At 36.8% G+C, this 20,670-nt stretch overlaps 1 protein-coding gene across 1 annotated transcript in view; it reads left to right on the plus strand.

Annotated features, from left to right (window-relative positions):
• Positions 1-16,361, plus strand: part of LOC122789878 (ADP-ribosylation factor-like protein 13B) — a 402,405-nt gene extending 386,044 nt beyond the window's left edge. Inside the window, exon 6 of the mRNA XM_044057311.1 lies at positions 16,093-16,361. Within this exon, the coding sequence (XP_043913246.1) occupies positions 16,093-16,356 (264 nt within the window). The 3' untranslated portion in view covers positions 16,357-16,361. The remainder of the gene's footprint in view (positions 1-16,092) is intronic.
• The last annotated feature ends 4,309 nt before the right edge of the window (positions 16,362-20,670 follow it).

Raw genomic sequence — 20,670 nt, forward strand, 5'->3', positions numbered from 1 at the left:
ATTAAGCTGTCAGTCTGCAGATTACTACATGGCTAGTTAATAACCAGAGACTAGAATCAAGCCCTGTACTTTGTATTTGTTAAGTAAAGACCTTTGCATTACAGTGAACCCTCCCCCTGCAGTACATCTTTCTCTGTTAATGATGTGTGATGTGTTAAATTGATATTTCATTGAGGTATCTTACAAGTTACATCTGGGAAGCTTTTATGTGAAGTACAAAGCTGTAAATGTAATTTGAAAGGTCGCTGTGATAAATAAGAATCAAATGGTTAAGATTTCTTAAACATACGTAAGCAGAATATTATTACGATGAGTCTTCAAACTGAGCAATAGTGACATTTTGTGGTGAATAGTTTATGCTGCCAACGTCAGTGGACATGATTGCTAGTTAACACTGTTGTTATGGGCTGATGTTTTACTATGTTAAGTTTCAATGTTGTAATGTTTAAAACTATAACTTGGTCACACCAGTCAAATCATATTTAGTTTTTCTATTTCCCAAGCTATAACAGAATGCACGAGGACTGCATGTTTATATTTTATATGGCAAAAGTTAAGATTTTAAGAAAAAGATTTGTGATTTTGTGCGCGTGCACATCTGTATTTAAGAAAAAAAAGAACACTTGTCTCCTGATTTATTTTTTCCCACAAATGCCCTATTATTTTGACAGTTTGACTTTAAGAATGCAACTCTGGATAATCTTGCAACTGAGAAGCACAGCTCGGAATAATATCTGGGCAATTGGTGGGATAAAAGGTGAAGTGAATCACAGAGGTAAAAATCTACTGCATTTTACCAGTATGAAGCTTTAATCCCCTTCTGAGAGACAAAAGCACATAATGGACGTACTTGTCTCCTCTGGGGAACAATTTGTCTTAGCCGGAGGCAGTCAGGAAATACACAGTGCTGGCTTTAACATCCATCTGCCTGAAGCAACAGTGTGAGAAGGAACAGTGTGACAAGCTGCAGGCTGTTGCTTCTTAAATTTTATAATTACGTTGTGACAAATCTGAGAACTTCCTAGGTTGCTGCAGGATCTGTAAGGCTGTTTCTCTTCGGTTTGTAATTACAGCACAACATACTTTACTTCCAATGATTCATGAAAACGTTCTTTTAATTGATTTCCCTTTCTCCAGCAGAAGAACTCCATGTTCCTTTGAAAAGCAGTAGGCTTACTTTCTAAAATATTTAGGCCACAAGTTTTGTATTTCTTTGTTAATGCATCACATAGCAATCCAGACAGGAATACTTTTCTGTTTTATTGTTGATCAATAACTTTAAAATTCTGTACTGCAAAGAGTTTAATATACATTATTCAGACAATTTTACTGCATACGTATATCTCAAAATGTAATCCATTTAAAAGAATGTACTAGATTTTACATTATGTCTTAGTTGCTAATAACTGAATGCTAACAGCTAGTGACAAACGTCTGTAACACAGTAACACTTTTTGCCAAACAGGAAAACTTACCAAACATATGAACGCACATAAATATGTATATCTGTATGTGTATATATTATATGTTGGTGTGTGTGTGTGCGCATGTCAGAAGCTTGAGTTTTCAGAAAGGTAAAATTCATATTGATCAACTTTCTGAAAACTTGAACTTCATAAAACAACAAAAATGTACCTTTTTTCAACCCCCCCCCTGCGTATTATATATATAGCAACTCTAAGATTGCACTACAGTGGGGAAAAGGGGAAATTTCCTGATCCCCACTGTACTGAGATCTCCATATAAAAGCTTTGAGTTTTCAGAAACTCCATCATATCGTCTCAACAATATAAAATTCGAGTTTCTAAAAACTCGAGCTTTTGATAGGGATCCATGTATATATGTTATCTGCACCTATCTCTCTCTCTATCTCTGATATATATATATATATATATATATACATATATATATATATATATATATATATCTATACACACACATATATATATATATATATATATATATATATATATATATATATATATATATATACACACACACACATTATATATATATATATATATATATATATATATATATATATATATATATATATATACACATACATATATATACATATATATATATATATATATATATGTATATGTATATAATGTATATACACACACAAATACTCATATGTATGCACATACACATATATACAAGTATCCCACACCCTCCAAACTTACATATACCAACTCCATGGCTGTACCAGTTTCAAGAAGGGACAAACTTCTTGGATAAGGAATCATATATATATATATATATATATATATATATATATATATATATATATATATATATATATATATATATATATATATATATATATATATATATGTGTGTGTGTGTGTGTGTGTGTGTGTGTGTGTGTGTGTGTATTATTGACTATGCACCGACTATAAATTTAAATGGCATATTATTAAATGGATGACTGACCATAGTTTTTCATGTTACATTTCTGTGTCATCACTTTATTACTGCTGTATTCCCTTAACACTGACAATTTTTGTAACTTTTGTGTTGTCCCATTCTACAACAGACCAACCGATCATCTGTCATCTTCCATCTTCATATAGTGATACAAGGATCAGTTCCATGGTACTGAGGGTCTGGGTTTACTGCTCTTAACCTGTTTTTGCACACCATTCTCTTGAAGGTGGGCATGACAGCTAGCAAGTTTATTTATTTATTTAAGCCAGCATTTATAATACTAACATTCAGCCTAACACCATACTTATGGTTGACTTCAACTACCCCTCAATAAACTGGAAGACTTTTAGGACTCATAATTCACTTGCTCAGAGGTTTTTGAACTTCATCAATGCAAATACCCAGGAGCAACTAGTTAGCTCACCAACTTGAGGTACAAATATCCTAGACCTAGTACTCTTGAACATGGGAGGATGCTGTTCCCTTCCATGCATTAACTCACCCTGGTAAGATCTGACCACAAGATATCTCCTTTAGTATTACAACTAACCTAGAACCCCATCAAACTTCAAACCTGTTAAGAACTTAGCTAAGGCCAATTACCTCAATCTAAGTGATCACTTATTAAACTTCCAAGTCCCCCGAACCTGGATGACACTAAGCCCTACTCTGAGCTGTACACAAAAGCACTGTACAACCACATTCATAGCTGCATAGAGGAGGCAGTACTTGTCCAAGTCAAACCTATGATTACTAGCAAAAATAAACCACACTGGTGGACCCCTAGCATACATAGACTACTCAACAAAAGGAAAAAAATCCTCTCCAAAGCCAAGAAGGAGCAGACAAATCAGTACAAATAGACACTCACCAGTTGAAACAAACAAATTAGAGAGCTGGTTAAATCTGGCAAAACAAACTATGAGGCCAAGATAGCCTCCCAGGTGAAAGATAACAATAAGGCTTTTTAAAATTATGCTCACAACCTCAGGGGAAATGCTCAGCAATGTGCCAAGTTAATTATGAATGGCAACACTTACACCAAGCCTGAAACTAAAGTAAACCTGCTAGCTGACAAGTTCAGTTCAAACTTCTCCTACCACACCCAAAGAAATACCCACAACCATCCCCCTTCCAGTTATCATGAGGCAACAAGTCCTTACTGCACTCACTAAAGCCAAAAACACAGCATCTATGGGTCCTGACAACATTCTGGGATGCTTCTAAAATAGTCTAAAACATAATCTATCAGGGCCACTACAAATCCCCTTTAACCACAGCATCAAGATGAGCTTGGTTCCAAAGGAATGGAGGACTGCAACAGTCATCTCTCTGCATAAAGGGAGCCCATCAACAGACCCAGGGGACTACAGACCCATAAGCTTGACCAGTCCTATCTGCAAGGCCATGGAGAGAATTATCATGGACCTTGTAAATCAATATGCGTGCACAGCTTTAAAAAGCTTTCCATGGGCTTGCACATGTGTATAAATACTGAGCACATGTGAGCCTGACTGGATTTCATAGTAAGCTTTTGAGATGTAAGCATGTATGCCTGTGTAGTCTGTCTGTTAATCATTTTTTTTTTATATTTTCTAATGCTGCTATCCATTCTGATGTGTTTCTATGTAATAAAGCATATAAATGAATTACCCCCACTTGTTCGCCATCTATATTAGAGAGGGATGAGCGACATGGTGCCAGAATGGGATCCAGATTCCTCAGCTTTGAGGACAAGAGGCACTCAGTTAGTAATGGAGGAATATACAGGAGCTAATCATCCCTACTGCACATGTAACTCACAAAACTGTTCAGAAATGAATTTCAGGGATTAAAACTTGCTCAAAGTATTTTGTTATTCACAAAATATGAAACAAAGCATTCAGAACACTCTAAATGAATTTCCAAGTAACAGAAATATCTGAAATAACTATGGAAGATCATGGAAATAAAGTCTGAATTGCATATAATGAATAAAATAAGGGAAACAAATGCATTTTTTCACTAAGTACTACTTTTTCACATTAATCAAAGCTATTCAAAGTTGCCTGAAATGTATGAAGTGTTAGTATGTTTGTGGAATATTTCACAAAATACAGCCATTTCAAAGCATATTTTGCAAAGTACAGTATTTCAATGACTTTATTGTGCATTTGAATGTTATTACAGGCACATATAGCATTTTGTTCATATATAATTACAAGGGCCATATTTTTTCAGTGTGTTTGGGCATAATTTGTTGGCATGGCAGATGGATTTCGGAAACCAGGTCCACTTGTGTTTAATAATAATATTGCAGAGAACTGGAGAGGGTTTGAACAAGAGTACGACATTTTCATACAGGCTGCATTTTCTGATAAAGATGACCATACAAAGGCATTTATTCTGCTTAATTTAGCTGGGTTAGAAGCCATTGAAAGGGAGAATTCATTTGTGTATGCACCTGCTGTGTTTGCAGGAGAGGGGGAAAACCATCATATAGTTGTACTGGCTGAGTGAAGAGAAGACCATGAGTGCCTGAAAAGTAAATAGAGAGAAATGTGTAACCCCCAAATGAATATTACAATAGAAAGGGACTTATTTTACACAAGGGATCAAAAGTCTAGTGAAACTTTTGCAGCATATATAACTGATTTGAGAAACAAAGCTAAAACATGCAGATTTGGTGACTTAAGGGATGAGTTGATAAAATATAGACTTGTGTGTGGTATTAAAGATGATGCTGTGAGAAAGATTTTGCTTCATGACAGTGATTTAACTTTGAATAAGGCCACTGAGATTTGTCAGATATATGAAAATACAGAAAAGCACACAAATATGATTGCAAATGAGAGATGCAAGCTTCCAGTAACTTTTAAGGCCAATGTTGATAGTATACAGAATGTGGTTAAAAAAAACAGGCCCAAGCATAAGGCAGAAACTGTAAGCCCTGCAACAGTCACAGGGAAACTCTGCATCTTTCTAGTAAGTTCCAGAGCAGGCACAGTCTCAGCGAAGCATAAGAGTGAGTCAGCAAACTCAAAGAATGGGCCCCACCCAGTTTTATAGCCAACTGTCGTAATTGTGGTATAAGTAATGAGTCTAAAAGGGAAAAATGTTTAGCTTTTGGTCAGCAATGTCACAAATGCAATAAGTGGAATAATTTCAAAAGGTTTTGTAAATCAAAAGGGACACACTCTTATTAAAAGGGAACATTCCAAGAGACAAGTTGATCAATTAGAAAGCGGTGACCCTACTTTTTATGTTGATAGTGTGTCAGTGCTTAATGAAATAGTCAATGCAGTAGATTTATGGGCAAATAATGAAGTATTTTGTACTATTTGGATAAATGGAAAACCCATAGAGCTCAAAGTTGACACAGGTTCAATGTGCAAAGTTATGTCTTCGGAAACATTTGCTAGAGTATGTGCTGGTGAGAAGCTTGATTTGGCAAAGTGTGTGAAACTTGTTCCTTATGGTGGTGAAGAGATTCAAACTGAAGGCTCAGTAGTACTTTCATGTTGCTCTGCTGTGAGAAGCTATGACTTGTTATTTTATGGGGTCAAAAGACACATATGGTCATTATTAGGGCTCAGAGACAGTTTGAAAATGGGACTGCTTTCATTCCATAATGTTAGTTTGAAAGACCACTATTCTACTTTCACACAGTATATTTAAATATAACTGTGCCGATCTTTTTGAAGACAAACTAGGCAAGCTTCCAGTTGTGTACTCCATGAAGTTAGACCCAAATGTCAGCCCAGTTTGCCAGGCCAGCCCAGAAAGTTCCAGTAGCTATGCAGAACAAGGTCAAAGCCAAGCTAGATAAAATGGTGCAGCAAGGTGTAATTTGTCCAGTAGATGAACCAACTGAATGGGTATCTTCCATGGTGATAGCTCATAAGAAAAGCTCAAATGATATCAGAATATGTATTGATCCACGACATTTGAACAAAGCACTAAAAAGCCCTTATCATCCAATGTGCACAGTCGAAGAAGTTGTAGCTCTGATGCCAAATGCCGCTGTCTTTTCTGTCTTGGATACAAAGTGTTCATTTTGACAATTTTTGCTAGACAAGAAATTTTCTTTGCTAACTACAGTCAGTACTCATTTTGGCAGGTACAGATGTTTGAGAATGCCATTTGAGATAAATTCTGCCAATGAAGTCTTTCAATGTTTTAATGGAGCACATTTTTCTGGACATCCTTGTGCTATTATAGCAGATGATATTCTAGTAGGAGGCGATGGTGATGCCGAGCATGACATAAACCTCAAGAAAGTTCTGGAAAGAGCATGTCAAGTGAATCTTAAGCTGAATTCTCAGAAATACAAGAAGTCACTTATGTTGGTCATTTGTTTACCAGTTCAGGCTGATGACCCGACCTTTCCAAGCAAGAAGCTGTTCTTGAGATGCTAGCTCCAGACAATATTCAAGCCCTACAATGTTTTCTTGGCATGGTTAGCTATCTAGGCAAGTTCATTCCAGACTTGAGCTAGCTAGCAGCACCACTACGAGACCTGACATGTAAAGATGTATCCTGGTCATGATTGGAACTGCACCAGAGAGCAACTGATGTCCAGAAACAGAGAATTGCCAGTCCACTAACTCTCAGATACTATGATTCTCACAAACCAGTTACTCTTTCCTGTGATGTTTCAAAATTTGGACTTGGTACAGTCATTCTTCAAGAGGGTCAACCTGTTGCCTATGCATCCAGATCTCTAACCCAAACTGAGATGCAGTATGCTTGGATAGAGAAAGAACTTCTAGAAATTGTGTTTGCATATTCAAAGTTCCATAATTATATTTATGGTAGACCTATCCAGACTGAACAGACCACCGACCTCTAGTCATTATTTTGAGAAAGCCTATGCATACAGCTCCAGCCAGACTGCAACGTCTGATGTTGACATTGCAGAGGTACAATTTTAATCTTGTCTGCACAAAAGGCAAGCTTCTTTCCCTTGCTGATACTTTATCCAGATCACCTAGAAATACCACTGAACAGAATGAGAATCTTGATTTTGAAGTCATGGAAGTGAGAATTTTTTCTTCCACATGTCTTGAGGAGCTTAGAAATCACATAACCTCAGATCCTGTTTTACAGAAGCTCAACCACTTTATCAGTCAAGCTTGGCTATCAAAGCAATCTAGTTTACCTCAAGAAGTGCAACCTTATTTTCCTTAGAGATTAGATTTTGTCTGACAATGGTATTGTCATGAAAGGTCCAAAATTCATTATTCCAAAGTCTTTGCAACAAGGGTATATTGCTATCTTGCATCATGGCCACCCAGTAACTGAGTCTACTAAAAGGAGGGTGAGAAGACTAGTATTTTGGCCTTCTATGTCACAAGAAATTGAGAGTGTACTTTTATCTTGTTCTGAAACACACAGAGGACAAGTACAAAGCCACATCAACAGAAGAAACCACTTCAGCTAAATCTTATTCCTGAACTACTTTGGTCGAAAGTAGCTAGTGGCATTTTCAAATGGAATAGTCAGCATTACTTGGTGTTAGTAGACACTTATTCTAATTGGTTTGGGATTGACCTACTTCCTAACCTAGCATCCAGTACCGTCATACCCAAGATGGAATGTCATTTTGCAGTCCATGGTAGTCTGCACAAAGTTATTTCTGACAATGGCATACAGTTTACTAGCCAGCAATTCAAAAGATCTGCCAAAGAGTGGGACTTTATCCATGTTACGAGTAGTCCTGAGTACCCACAGTCAAATGGTTTGGCAGAACGTGCAGTTCAAAGTACAAAACAGTTACTTGAGAAGTCAAAATGAGACAATAGTAATGTTGACCTAAATCTCTTGAATCTCAGAAATATTCGTCATGATAAACATCTTGGTTCACCTTCCTAGAGGCTTCTGTCAAGACAAACCAGAACTGCATCACCAGTCAGCAGTAGTTTATTGGTTCCAAGTGCTAAGAATAACAGATTAGTGAAAGCCCATCTGTTAAAGAATTGCCTGTCTCAGAAGTCTTATTATGACAAATCCAGCAAACCGCTCAACCCATTATTTGAAGGAGAGACAGTGAGAATGCAAACATGCAAAGGTTCTGATCAGATTAGAGTCGTGAAGAGGATTTCCCCAGAGCTGCGATCATATGCTGTGGAATCACAAGTAGTAGAGTTTAGGTGGAATCAGAGACATTTTATGTCCGTGTCTGAGCCTGCACCACAGCACCTAGCTTGTGAGAAAGACTCTTTATCTCAGAGTGAGTTATCCAGCATTCCGGTTACAGAGGACGTTCCAGTAAATATCCCTGTTTCTGAGATGAATCCTGAAGTTCCCGATATGAGTTGTTCACCGAAGACTGTCCCTGTTGCTAAACCCAGTTCTAATTACTATATTACTACACCAGGTCACATTTCCAGATCATGTTACAGATACATGGCAACTTGGACATGAACATTGTTTTTGTTTCTATTGTTATATTATTGCATGTCTTATTCCAATGTCATTTAATTGAGGACAATCAATTTAAGAGGGAGGATGTAGCTCAATATGCATGTACAGCTTTAAGAAGCATTCTAGGGACTTGCACAAGTGTATAAATACTGAGCTTGACTGACATTTTGTATTAAATTGTTGAGATGTAAGCATGCAAGTCTGTGTAGTCCGTCTGTCAATCAGTTCATTTGCATTTGTGTAATGCTGCTATCCATCCTGATGTATTTCTCTGTAATAAAGCATATAAATGAACTACCCCACCTGTTCACCATCTATATTAGACAGGGACAAGTGACAGAATTGATCAATAACGACATAGAACATCTCCAAAAAGTGGACCAGACCCAATTTGTCTTTGTCAAAGAGAGGTCTTGCCTGCTCAAGCTGTTGGACTTCTTTGAGAAAGTCTACATATACACCACAGCAGTGGATTAAGAAACAGCCAAGTAAAAGAAATCCAAACAAGAAACACCAAGGCCTTTTCACCACTGAGAGGATGTAACATGAACAGTTCAATAACTAATAAACTTCAGCGAATAATACAAAAATGTTTATTCCTTGCAACAAATGATCAAATGATAAATGCTTTTGGACTAAGCCTTCATCAGATCATAAATAACAAAATGACTAAACATCATTTAAATTAAAACCATTCTCCAATCACATTCCAGAAAATAAAAAAAATAAACCAATCATGATAGCTAAAGAGAGTCTAAAAATCATAAAATTAAGACATCCTATTCCAAGACTTATTGAACTACATCTAACAATCATATGCTTATAAAACAGATCAGATGATATACAAATTAAAAATAAAAATACTCTAGAAATGTGTATATTAAAATGATATTTGCGATATCTTGTTGCCTAATAAAACAGATATGGACATAGTAGTCAGCAAAAACAAAGGACATAAACATAGTCTAAGCAATCATTTATCTTAAATCAAAAAATTTTACCAATCATTAGAAAAGAGCTGATAGCAGTTCATACTTTAAGACATTAGATACTAAAAAGTTTTTGACCAGTCATATATCAGATCATAATAATATTAAGAATGTGATCCATTGATTTATTCAAATAGGAATACAGAAACATCCAGTCCAATAAATGAATAATTATTCAAACAACAGTGATAAGCATGCTAATAAATTCACATGCTATCTGCTGAAAACTGCAGTATTCCTAATAAAATAATTCTCATCTAAATATAAACATTATAGGACTAGAATCAAAAATATGCCCTCAATATATTTGTGAGTTAAAAATCTCTACATTTGGTACTAAACTTAACCTATCATCTTGTTTAAGATGTAAAATCAATCAATCATACATCGACCATAGTCAGTATTGACAGGCTGTTTTATTATGCTTTCAATTGGATAGAGTAACCAACTATGAGCCTATCAGATTTTCCAGTGAGGGAAAACAACCAATCCAGACAATGGTACATAAAAATACTATCTTAATACAATAAAAAGGCCTATCCCATAGTCTGATCCCTTAACTTATGCAGCAATATCAAATACCCAAGATATGTTAATCATGTCTAGTTGTTTAATGAATTTAATGGTGAATATCAACATGTTTTCAATTGGATGGAATAATCAGCTATGAGCCTATCAATAATGACTATGGTCTGATGTATGATTGGCTGATTTTTCTGTATTCCTATATGAATAAATCAACAAATCGCATACTTGGTATTATTAAGATCAGATATAGGACTGATCAAAACATTTTTAATATCTAATGTCTTAAGGTATGAACTATCAGCTCTTTTCCAATGATTAGTAGAATGTTTTGATTTAAACTATTAGACTATGTTTGTGTCCTTCTTTTTTGCTGATAACTATGTCTATATGTTTCCATATCTGTTTTATCAGGAAACACGATATTGCAAATGTTTTAATATACACATTTCTAGAGTGTTTTTATTTTTAATTTGCATATCATCTGATCTGTTTCATAAGCATACAATTGTTAGATATGGTTCAATAACTCATGAAATAGGATGTCTTAATTTTACGATTTTTAGACTGAACACATTTCTACATGGGATGTTTATCTAACAAATATTCATACAGAGGGATGAACTGTGTGTATATTAGGAAATGATGATTTACTAACAAATGTTTAAAGTTTTATAATGAATATACAGGTAGAATATTAACCGGCAAATATCAACTCAATTAAGATCACTTTCTAGTTTCTGATTAATTTTTGCATAGATGCATATGATTGGTTAGTATTATGATTGGTTGTAATTTAAATTATGTTTAGTCATTTATGATCTGATGAAGGCTTAGTCTGAAAGCACTTATTTTATCATTTGTTACAAGGATAAACATTTTTATATTATTCGCTGGAGTTTATTAGTGATTGGGCTGTTTGTGTTACATCCTCTCTGTGGTGTAATGGCCTTGGTGTTTCTTGTTATTTGAGAAAGTCAACAGGGCCATGGATCAGAGTAAAATGGTATACACCACTTATCTGGACTTGGCCAAAGCTTTTTACCAATCCAACACTCATGGATCATAGATAAACTTACTGAGATAGGCATAAACCCCCCTACATCATTAGATGGATAGCCAACTGGCTTGCTGACAGGACACATGTTGTCTGGATAGGTGACTCCACTTCCGATAAGAAACCTGTTACTAGATGTGTGTCACAGGGATCAGTGTTGGGAACATTCATGTTTGGTGTATACTTCTCTGAAGTGAAGGCCAATGGCTCACCAAGTTTACTGATGACTGTAAGCTGGGAGCAATCACTGAATCCCCAAATGATGCTGACATCCTACAAACAGGCCTAAAAATGACAAATGACTGGTGCCAAAACCATGGTCTGAGACTAAATGCTAAAAAATGCATAATCATACCCTATGGTAAATCAGATATCCCTGCAAATTATAATATTGATAGCATACCCCTAAAAGAAGACCCAGCGGTGAGGGACCTAAGAACAAAGATAGATCATAACCTAAACTTTGACCACCAAGTAGCTACAGTAGTGAGGAAATCCTCCTGTGTGGCTCAGCTTATAAATAAAGGCATGGCATCAAGATCAATGGAAGTCATAGTACCATTGTACTTGGCCCTCATCGGGCGTATAATAGAGTACAATGTTCCCTTCTGCATGTACCTAACCAGACACTAATTGGAATGGCCACAGATGTTTCTCACTGAAAAATACAAAGCATACGATGCATGTCTTATGCAAACTGACTAAAAGTCCCAATCCCTTTACTCCATCTCATATTGTTTATGGAGATGGGACTATGCCTGACCTACAAGGCATTCTCTGATCCAGCCCTGATAAAAATGTTACATATTGACAAGAAAAAATATACAGTGCTTATGCATTTCATGGACCTGAACCTTATTTGTGACTAACAGAACTTGCTGGAGAGACAGAGTCATATCTCAGAGGCTACCTAGTCTATGGAATAAACTTGCCATCATCATAAAACAAAGTATGTGCCTCAATCTCTTCAAAAAGAATTGGATAAATTGATGGGTAACAGTAAATTCACTTCTGGGGTACTGCCCATGTGTACCTTCTGGACAGAGGCAGTCTGTAAAATGACTCAGGGCTCCAGCACTAAAGGCCCACTACCACGCTACTACCCAATCCCATATCTGGGGAATTAAGTTATAATATTCTCATATCTTGGGTATTCTTGGGTATTAATGACTGGGCTTGTAAAGGCTCTTGTGCCATTAGTCTAGTAATCGTGTCTCTATCATAACATTGTAAACTGAAAATATCGAATGCTTACAAGAGTGAAAATGCTGAAACTCTAATTTGGTATTGTGGGGGGCTGTGCCCCCCAACCCAATATATATTCTAACTCTGAGATCACACTACAGTGAGGAAAGGGCAAATATCCCAATCATCACTATACTGCGATCCCAAAAACCAACCCTCAACATTTCGGCACTTTCGCTGTTGTGCCGTTTGACATTTTCACTTTGCAATAATATGATATAGATCCTAGTAATCATCTATGAAAATGTTACTCCCCTCTTGTTACTTGTGTAGTTCCTGTCTGATGTTCTCTGCACTCACAGTGGGTGGCACTCTAGAGTAATAAAAAAAATGCATTACTCATAGTTCTATATAATTACAAATCAACATGCCTTGTATTTTCTTGGGACCACTGCAAACATTCATGCTTCATTGCCTTTGTAAATAAAGATAAAGTCCCTTCAAAGATATTGGTACATCAGAGAGAACACCACAATTCTCTAAGTTTCTCTTCATTAGTTACATGCCCTTTTCTCCTTGAGTGTGTGTGTGGGGGGCACTACTTTAACTACCCACATTTCAGCTTTTATCTGTGAGCCATTTATAACTATTCATGATCACTACAGGACTTGTGATTAACAAAAAAAAAAAAAAACTTGGTACTCAACCTTTTGTAACATTCAGAATGTTTTATGACTTCAGAATGTTAAGTTATAATCAGCTGTAATTTGCAGACCTTTAAAAAAGGTCAGCCTTCTCCAGAAGTGAATAGTATATTTGATTGTTAACTTCTGCCTTAATTTTTCCAAAAGGCATTCTATTTCCCCTTTGTCTAAGTTCATATGGGCATAGCTGTATACTAGGCTAATGACCACTGAGTCTTTTATAAGCTTCGCCAAACATTCCAATTGTACCCTTGTTATTTTAAGGGTATATGTAAGCTAGGGCAAGATTTACAAGGCTGCCTCTCCACATTAGAGACATAGGTGTTAGACCCAGGGTATATTTCCAATTTCCCATTCAATGGTCCAGGTTTCTGTTGAATAGGATTAAGGAAGAGCTCATGTTTACATGGATGGGAAAGCCCGTTTCAGAGAAGAATTCTCTTCGATAAATACCAGCCTCTTCAACATGTCCTCTAGATGGAAATGTTATCTAGATTGTTTTGTTAAATAGATCAGTCATCCTCACATGCTATGACTGTTCTGATCTTAACACCCTCTGTGTATACAGAGTATTTTATCTGTTTGTTGACTTGGTAAGCCAACCGGACAAATTGTCCTGCCTGAGGGATGATCTAAGAGGACTGCCTGGTTAAATGACTTGTTGATTGCCAAACATTAGACCAGTAATTAAGCCCTGTGCCCTGGGTACAGGAAGCAGCTTAATAACAATTCAAAGCTTTAGTTCTGTGATCATTAAACAAATGGCAAGTAAATAGATTCATAAAATCAAAGCTTGTTGTTCTACCCTGGTCCCCACTGGCTGGTATATCTCCTCTCTTGTCTTGGATGTCCCTGTCCAAATACCACTGATTAGCCAGTTTATCATCCAATTTACCAAACTAAGAGGTACATCTAGTTTCCTTACTTCATCTAAATAAAGGGCATAATTAGCAACCCTATAGACACTTAAAAAATCCAAATAAGATGCATATCTATTGGCTATTCTGCAAATACATGGCTACTGATATCCTTTTCGGTTTACATTACTGGAGATGTGCAAAACCGCTTGGTCACAACAAATGGTTAGGTCTATTTGAGAGTCTGATGATGTGAAAAGGATGTATGCTCTGTCAGTGTAGTAGTAAAAATGATATTTTTCATTCCATACATAGTAACTCTTAAGAGACAAATATAAACAAGCACATTGTAAGGACAGATGCTTCTGTTTTAATATCTACAAAATCTTTTAATGGGTCTGCAAGAAAAGTAGCATGAACTTTGTCTCTGGAGGTATATGCCTTAGAAATTGCAATAGTTGCATAAATGGTCACAAAACCTATTATATGGAGTTAACTTAGTGAGCAGAAACATCATAGAAAGTTCTTTCATAAAAATATTGGATAAAAATTTACAAAAATGTATGCAAGAATTTTATTCCTATGTTGAAGAAACTATTTTGCGGGTGTGAAGTTAGACAGTAATATGTATACACATAGTGAGGTTATTAAGTACTCAGCTGCACCTCACACCGTGTTGCGAAGAACATGCATTGTTCAGTGAATGCATTGGCATACATTATATCCTTATCAATGAAACTGTGAATGTTGTATTTGTGGTTAGAAGTGCTTTCCAGTTGTAGGCTAAACATTTCATAATATAGTAGGTGTGTCATAGGTGCATAGGTAGGTACTAGGCTATTGGCCCTAGGGCCTATATAAGCCTAGCCAAAAAGGTACCCTGGCTTTCACCACCCAAGAAAATTATTTTCCTGTGCCCCTGTTGAGCAGAGCCACAGAGGATCACCTATTTCCCATCCTATGAATGTTGTATTTGTGGTTAGAAGTGCTTTCCAGTTGTAGGCTAAACATTTCATAATATAGTAGGTGTGTCATAGGTTCATAGGTAGGTACTAGGATATTGGCCCTAGGACCTATATAAGCCTAGCCAAATAGGCACCCTGGCTTTCACCACCCATGAAAATTATTTTCCTGTGCCCCTGTTGAGCAAAGCTGCAGAGGTGATCCCCGGAGTGAATTTCCTATTTCCCATCCAATCAAGATTGTTCTTGAAGAGTGTTAATGAGGAGCTTTGTTTGATATAGATAGGTAGTCTGTTCCAGAGTATAGGAAGTCTCTGGGACAGGACTCTATCCCTCCAGCATATTCTGTTTATTGTGGTGACAAGGTTTAGGTCCCTAGAGCATGTAGCTCAGAGGGATTTCTTTAAGTGGATTAATTAACTGTCTAAATTTACTTTACAATAAAATCAGCAGCAGCAAATTTTGGAAGGTGCAGGCTCACTGGACAGAAATGGCAAGTTCACTGGTGAGATAATACTTTAAAAAAACACATTTCCTACTTTAAAGTGAATCTAAAAATGACTGAAAAGTGTGAAATGATCTTAAACAATTTCCTTTTTAAAGCTTATTGATTGTTTTCTCACAAGCATTTTTTTCTAGGGGACCCTGATTTTTCAGCTGCATTATTCTAGTGTTTTGATTGTCAGTGACAATTATTATCAGTCCTGTTTATTTTCACTGTACAAGGTTAACAGTTAGAAAACTGCCTTCTCTTTTCATGGCATCCGATTACAGGATGGTTACAGTCCTACTGGTTAAACTACTTCTGTTGTGCCCGTGTACCTATAACTGCCTCACTATTCATATAGCTGAGCATTTGTTGTGTAGTACCACTGAGGAAACTGCTGAGCATGTTTTATTAGAGTAATTTTCCGTGCTCATCCTTAGGTGCAGCATTGTCCACCTGTGACCACCTCTTTTCCTGACTCACTACAGGGTGAAGCCAAAATAAAGAAGAAGGTAAAGAAAAAGAAGATAAACAAACCAAAGATAATGGACACCGTGAGCAAAGGAGCAGCTAGCCAAACACCCAGCTACCCAAGGGAACGTTCTGTCACCTATGGAAGTGTTACCATAATTCCTACTACAAGGGCAGGAGACAAAGTAAAGCCAGGTTTTAGTGGAGAGCACAAGTGTTTGAATGAAGCAAGATGTGCAACGTCTGATGCAATCCCACTGAAAGAAGGTAACTTCAGGTGACGATGTAAACAACATGACTATGAAACTGAAGCTTTATTCTAAACTAATTGCCGTTTGATATTCAATGTTCATTCTGGTCAAAAAATTCAAATCCAATGGTTGTGATACAGAGTACATGAATGTTCCTTCTCTTTCTACGTTCTTAGTCCTTGGTATCACTCTTATTCTATCATGTATTTATTTACTCTGAATAGTGGCAATGTGGGCTCCATGCAGGCAGTACCTACAGTCTACAGTAATTTCCATAAATAAACAGTGACAGATTTTAAAATGTGAGGGTTACCGAGTTTCTTCAGTAAACTACAAATTCTGATCACAAATCTTGTGCTCATCATAGAATGTGTAGAGAAAGACTACACAGAAAATAAATTAGCATATTGCTATTAGTATTTAAAGTCACACTCTTAAAACAATAAAACAATATACAACACTAAACCTCAGGCAACTTTTCTGCCCCTATCTGTACAACAGTGTTGTAAGCACCTCTTTATTTACTCTGATGCATTACAGCTGAGCTTACAGTAAGCTGTAAATATTTGACATGCCACACAGAAACGATAGCTCTCTCAGATGAATTTGGATGTTTGAACCAGAAGAAGACCACTCTTCTTCTTTCGGCTGCTCCCTTCAAGGGTCGCCACAGCATTTCTTCCTGTCCTCTGCATCTTGCTTTGTCACACCAACCACCTGCATGTCCTCTCTCACCACATCCATAAACCTTATCTTAGGCCTTCCTCTTTTCCTGTTACCTGGCAGCTTCATCCTTAGCATCTTTCTCCCAATATACTCTGCATCCCTCCTCAGCACATGTCCAAACCAACATAATCTTGCCTCTCGGGCTTTGTCTCCAAACCTTCCAACCTGGGCTGACCCTCTAATATACTTATTCCTAATCCTGTCCATCCTCGTCACACCCAGGGCAAATTTTAACATCTTCAACTCTGCCACGTCAAGCTCAGACTCCTGCCTTTTTGTCAGTGGCACTGTCTCCAACCCATATAACAAAGCTGGTCTCACTACCCTCTTGTAGACCTTCCCTTTCACTCTTACTGTACTCGTCTGTCACAAATCACTCCCGACACTCTTCTCCACCCATTCCACCCTGCCTGTACTCTCTTCTTCACCTCTCTTCCACACTCACCATTACTCTGAACTGTTGATCCCAAGTATTTAAATTCATCCACCTTCGCCACCTCTACTCCCTGCATCCTCAGCATTCCTCTATCCTCCCTCTCATTCACACACATATATTCTGTCTTAGTCCTGCTGGCCTTCATTCCTCTTCTCTCTAGAGCATATCTCCACCTCTCCAGGGTCTCCTCCACCTGTTCCCTACTCTCACTACAGATCACAATGTCATCTTCAAACATCATAGTCCACGGGGACTCCTGTCTGATCTCGTCTGTCAACCTGTCCATTACCATTACAAATAAGAAAGGGCTCAGAGCTGAACCTTGATGTAATCCCACCTCCACCTTAAACGCATCTGTCCCTCCCACAGCAGACCTCACACTACCCTCGTACATATCCTGTACCACTCTTACATGCTTCTCTGACACTCCCGACTTCCTCATACAATATCACAACTCTTCTCTAGGCACCCTGTCATATGCTTTCTCTAAATCCACAAAGACACAATGCAACTCCTTCTGACATTCTCTGTACTTCTCCATCAACACTCTCAAAGTAAACATCGCATCTGTAGTGCTCTTTCCTGTACAAAACCATACTGCTGATCACTAATCATCACCTCCCTTCTTAACCTAGCTTCCACTACTCTTTCCCATAACTTCATGCTGTGACTGATCAGTTTAATCCTTCTGTAGTTACTACAGCTCTGCACATCACCCTTATTTTTAAAAATCGGTACCAACACTTTCTCCATTCCTCAGGCATCCTCTCACTTTCCAAGATTTCATTAAACAATCTAGTTAAAAACTCCACTGCCGTTTCACCTAAACACCTCCATGCTTCCAGACATATGTCATCTGGACCAACAGCCTTTCCGTTCTTCATCCTCTTCATAGCTATCCTTACTTCCTCCTTGCTAATCCACTGCACTTCATGATTCACTATTCGCACATCATCCAACCTTCTCTCCCTCTCATTCTCTTCATTAATCAGCCCCTCAAAGTACTCTTTCCATCTGCTCAGCACACTCTCCTCGATTGTGAGTATGTTTCCCTCATTATCCTTTATCACCCTTACCTGTTGCACATCTTTACTAGCTCGGTCCCTCTGTGTAGTCAATCGGTGCAGGTCCTTTTCTCCCTCCTTAGTGTCCAACCTTTTATACAACTCGTTATACGCCTTATCCTTAGCCTTCACCACCTTTCTCTTTGCCATGCACCTCATCTCCTTATACTCTTGTCTACTTTCTTCATCTGTCGGACAATCCCAATTCTTCTTCGCCAACCTCTTTCTCTGTATACTCTCCTGTACTACTTCATTCCACCAAGACCACTGTTGTCTACATAATTTTTACAGCAAAAAAACAGATTTCAACTATCTAAATCCATATATGATCCTTTAGTTCTGAGCAGAAAAATTCTAACAGAATCAACAGAAATAAGTTGTTAAAAAGAGTTAATGATAGGAAAGGAAGATTAAACAGGAAACATTTTGTTAGATTCAGAAGAAAAACAAACAAAATGGTGAACAGAGAAAGATAAAAAAAAATAAATAAAAGCATGTTGAATGTGAATAATAAGATTAACAAAGTCATTCCTCTGTGAAGGTAATAAATTTATAAACATGGTAACCTGTCTACGTAGTGCAAAAGCAATTGATGTGATGTGGTGTGAAATGTAAAAATGGAAGAATCTGGCAGAAAATATCAAATAAATAAATGAATGAATATTGTAACTGAATTTATTATTCACAGCAGGGGAAACGTCGTTCCGAAATGTAGACATCATTATTGGTGAAGTTCTACATGACAGGATAGCAATTTATGAACAGCCATGAGTAGAAAGTGAGTACTTTCTCTTTGAAAGGCCGTATGTGCAGGCAAGCACTAAAATACTTACTCTTCATACAACTAAGGCCATTGGGTAACAGTGTATAATGTGATATCACAGATATTTGAAAAAAACATTTTTTGGGGGATTCCCACCTTGAAATTAGAAGTGGATTATAAGGATCAGAATTTATTAATTTGTACCATCCTTTCAACGTGAAAAAAACTAAAGAGAATGACAGGTCTGCCTTCAAAGAAAAAAAAAAACACTGACACTATCAATGGCTTCAATGTTGTGAAGGGATCATAGTAGTTCATGTAATTAACAAAACAGGCTAAGAAAGAAATCAGTTATCTTATATGAGAAACAAAATGGATCTGATATCGGCTTATTGACCATCTTTAAACTAACGCTTTAGAACTTGCAATATTGACAGTTTTGTTAAAAAGTGTTTTAACTCTAGAACCACTGGTACTTACAAAAAATTTCATCATAACAACCTGCTACTTACAAAAGAGTTCATCATAACAACCCGCTACTTACAAAAGAGTTCATCATAACAACCCGCTACTTACAAAAGAGTTCATCATAACAACCCGCTACTTACAAAAGATTTCATCATAACAACCTGCTACTTACAAAAGATTTCATCATAACAAAACAATTTGAAAGCAGATAACATGAGACAGGACTTATTTCCCCGGATGACTTTAATCACAGAGAAAGAATTAATAGAAGAAATAAATAAAACTGCTAAATAATATAATTGATTTTATAACAACAGTGTTAATAAGGAGTATTTATTTATCTTTTGTCGTATTTATAATAGTAGAGGAAATTTGGCCAGGGAATCTGTTGATAGATGCCCTGCAATCTTTTTCATCCACCTGAGCTACCACCAAGCAAAACAGATGGAATTTCAGTTTAACATCTCATTTGAAAGACAAGAATTATATTGATTACTGATCAAAAAACAGCCATATGAAGAGGTTTCATCTGGACTTTTGGATGGAAGCCAGGAAACTGAACAGACTACAGAGAATTGGTTAGAACAAGAAAAAGTATCCTTTTTTCTGAATGAAGTGAAAAGGAGCTCAGGATGAATAATAAGAAAGATAATAAAAATAAATAGCTTATCAAATTATATAAGGCTAGAAGAGAAGGTTGAAGATTTTATTTTTATTTTGTAGTGCTGTATGTAATGAATATCTTTAAACACCTTTATAGAGACATTATGACAACAGCTGATGGAAATTATAAAATTGTCATTAACAGGCATATTTCTTAGATCTCTTTTTAGCTAACAAAAAGAGGCAGGCTGTTGTTAAAAACAAAAGTAGCCCTGATAATGAAC

Source organism: Protopterus annectens, chromosome 15.part0 (assembly GCF_019279795.1).
Source record: "Protopterus annectens isolate FY-2018-M chromosome 15.part0, PAN1.0, whole genome shotgun sequence".
Taxonomy (NCBI): domain Eukaryota; kingdom Metazoa; phylum Chordata; order Ceratodontiformes; family Protopteridae; genus Protopterus; species Protopterus annectens.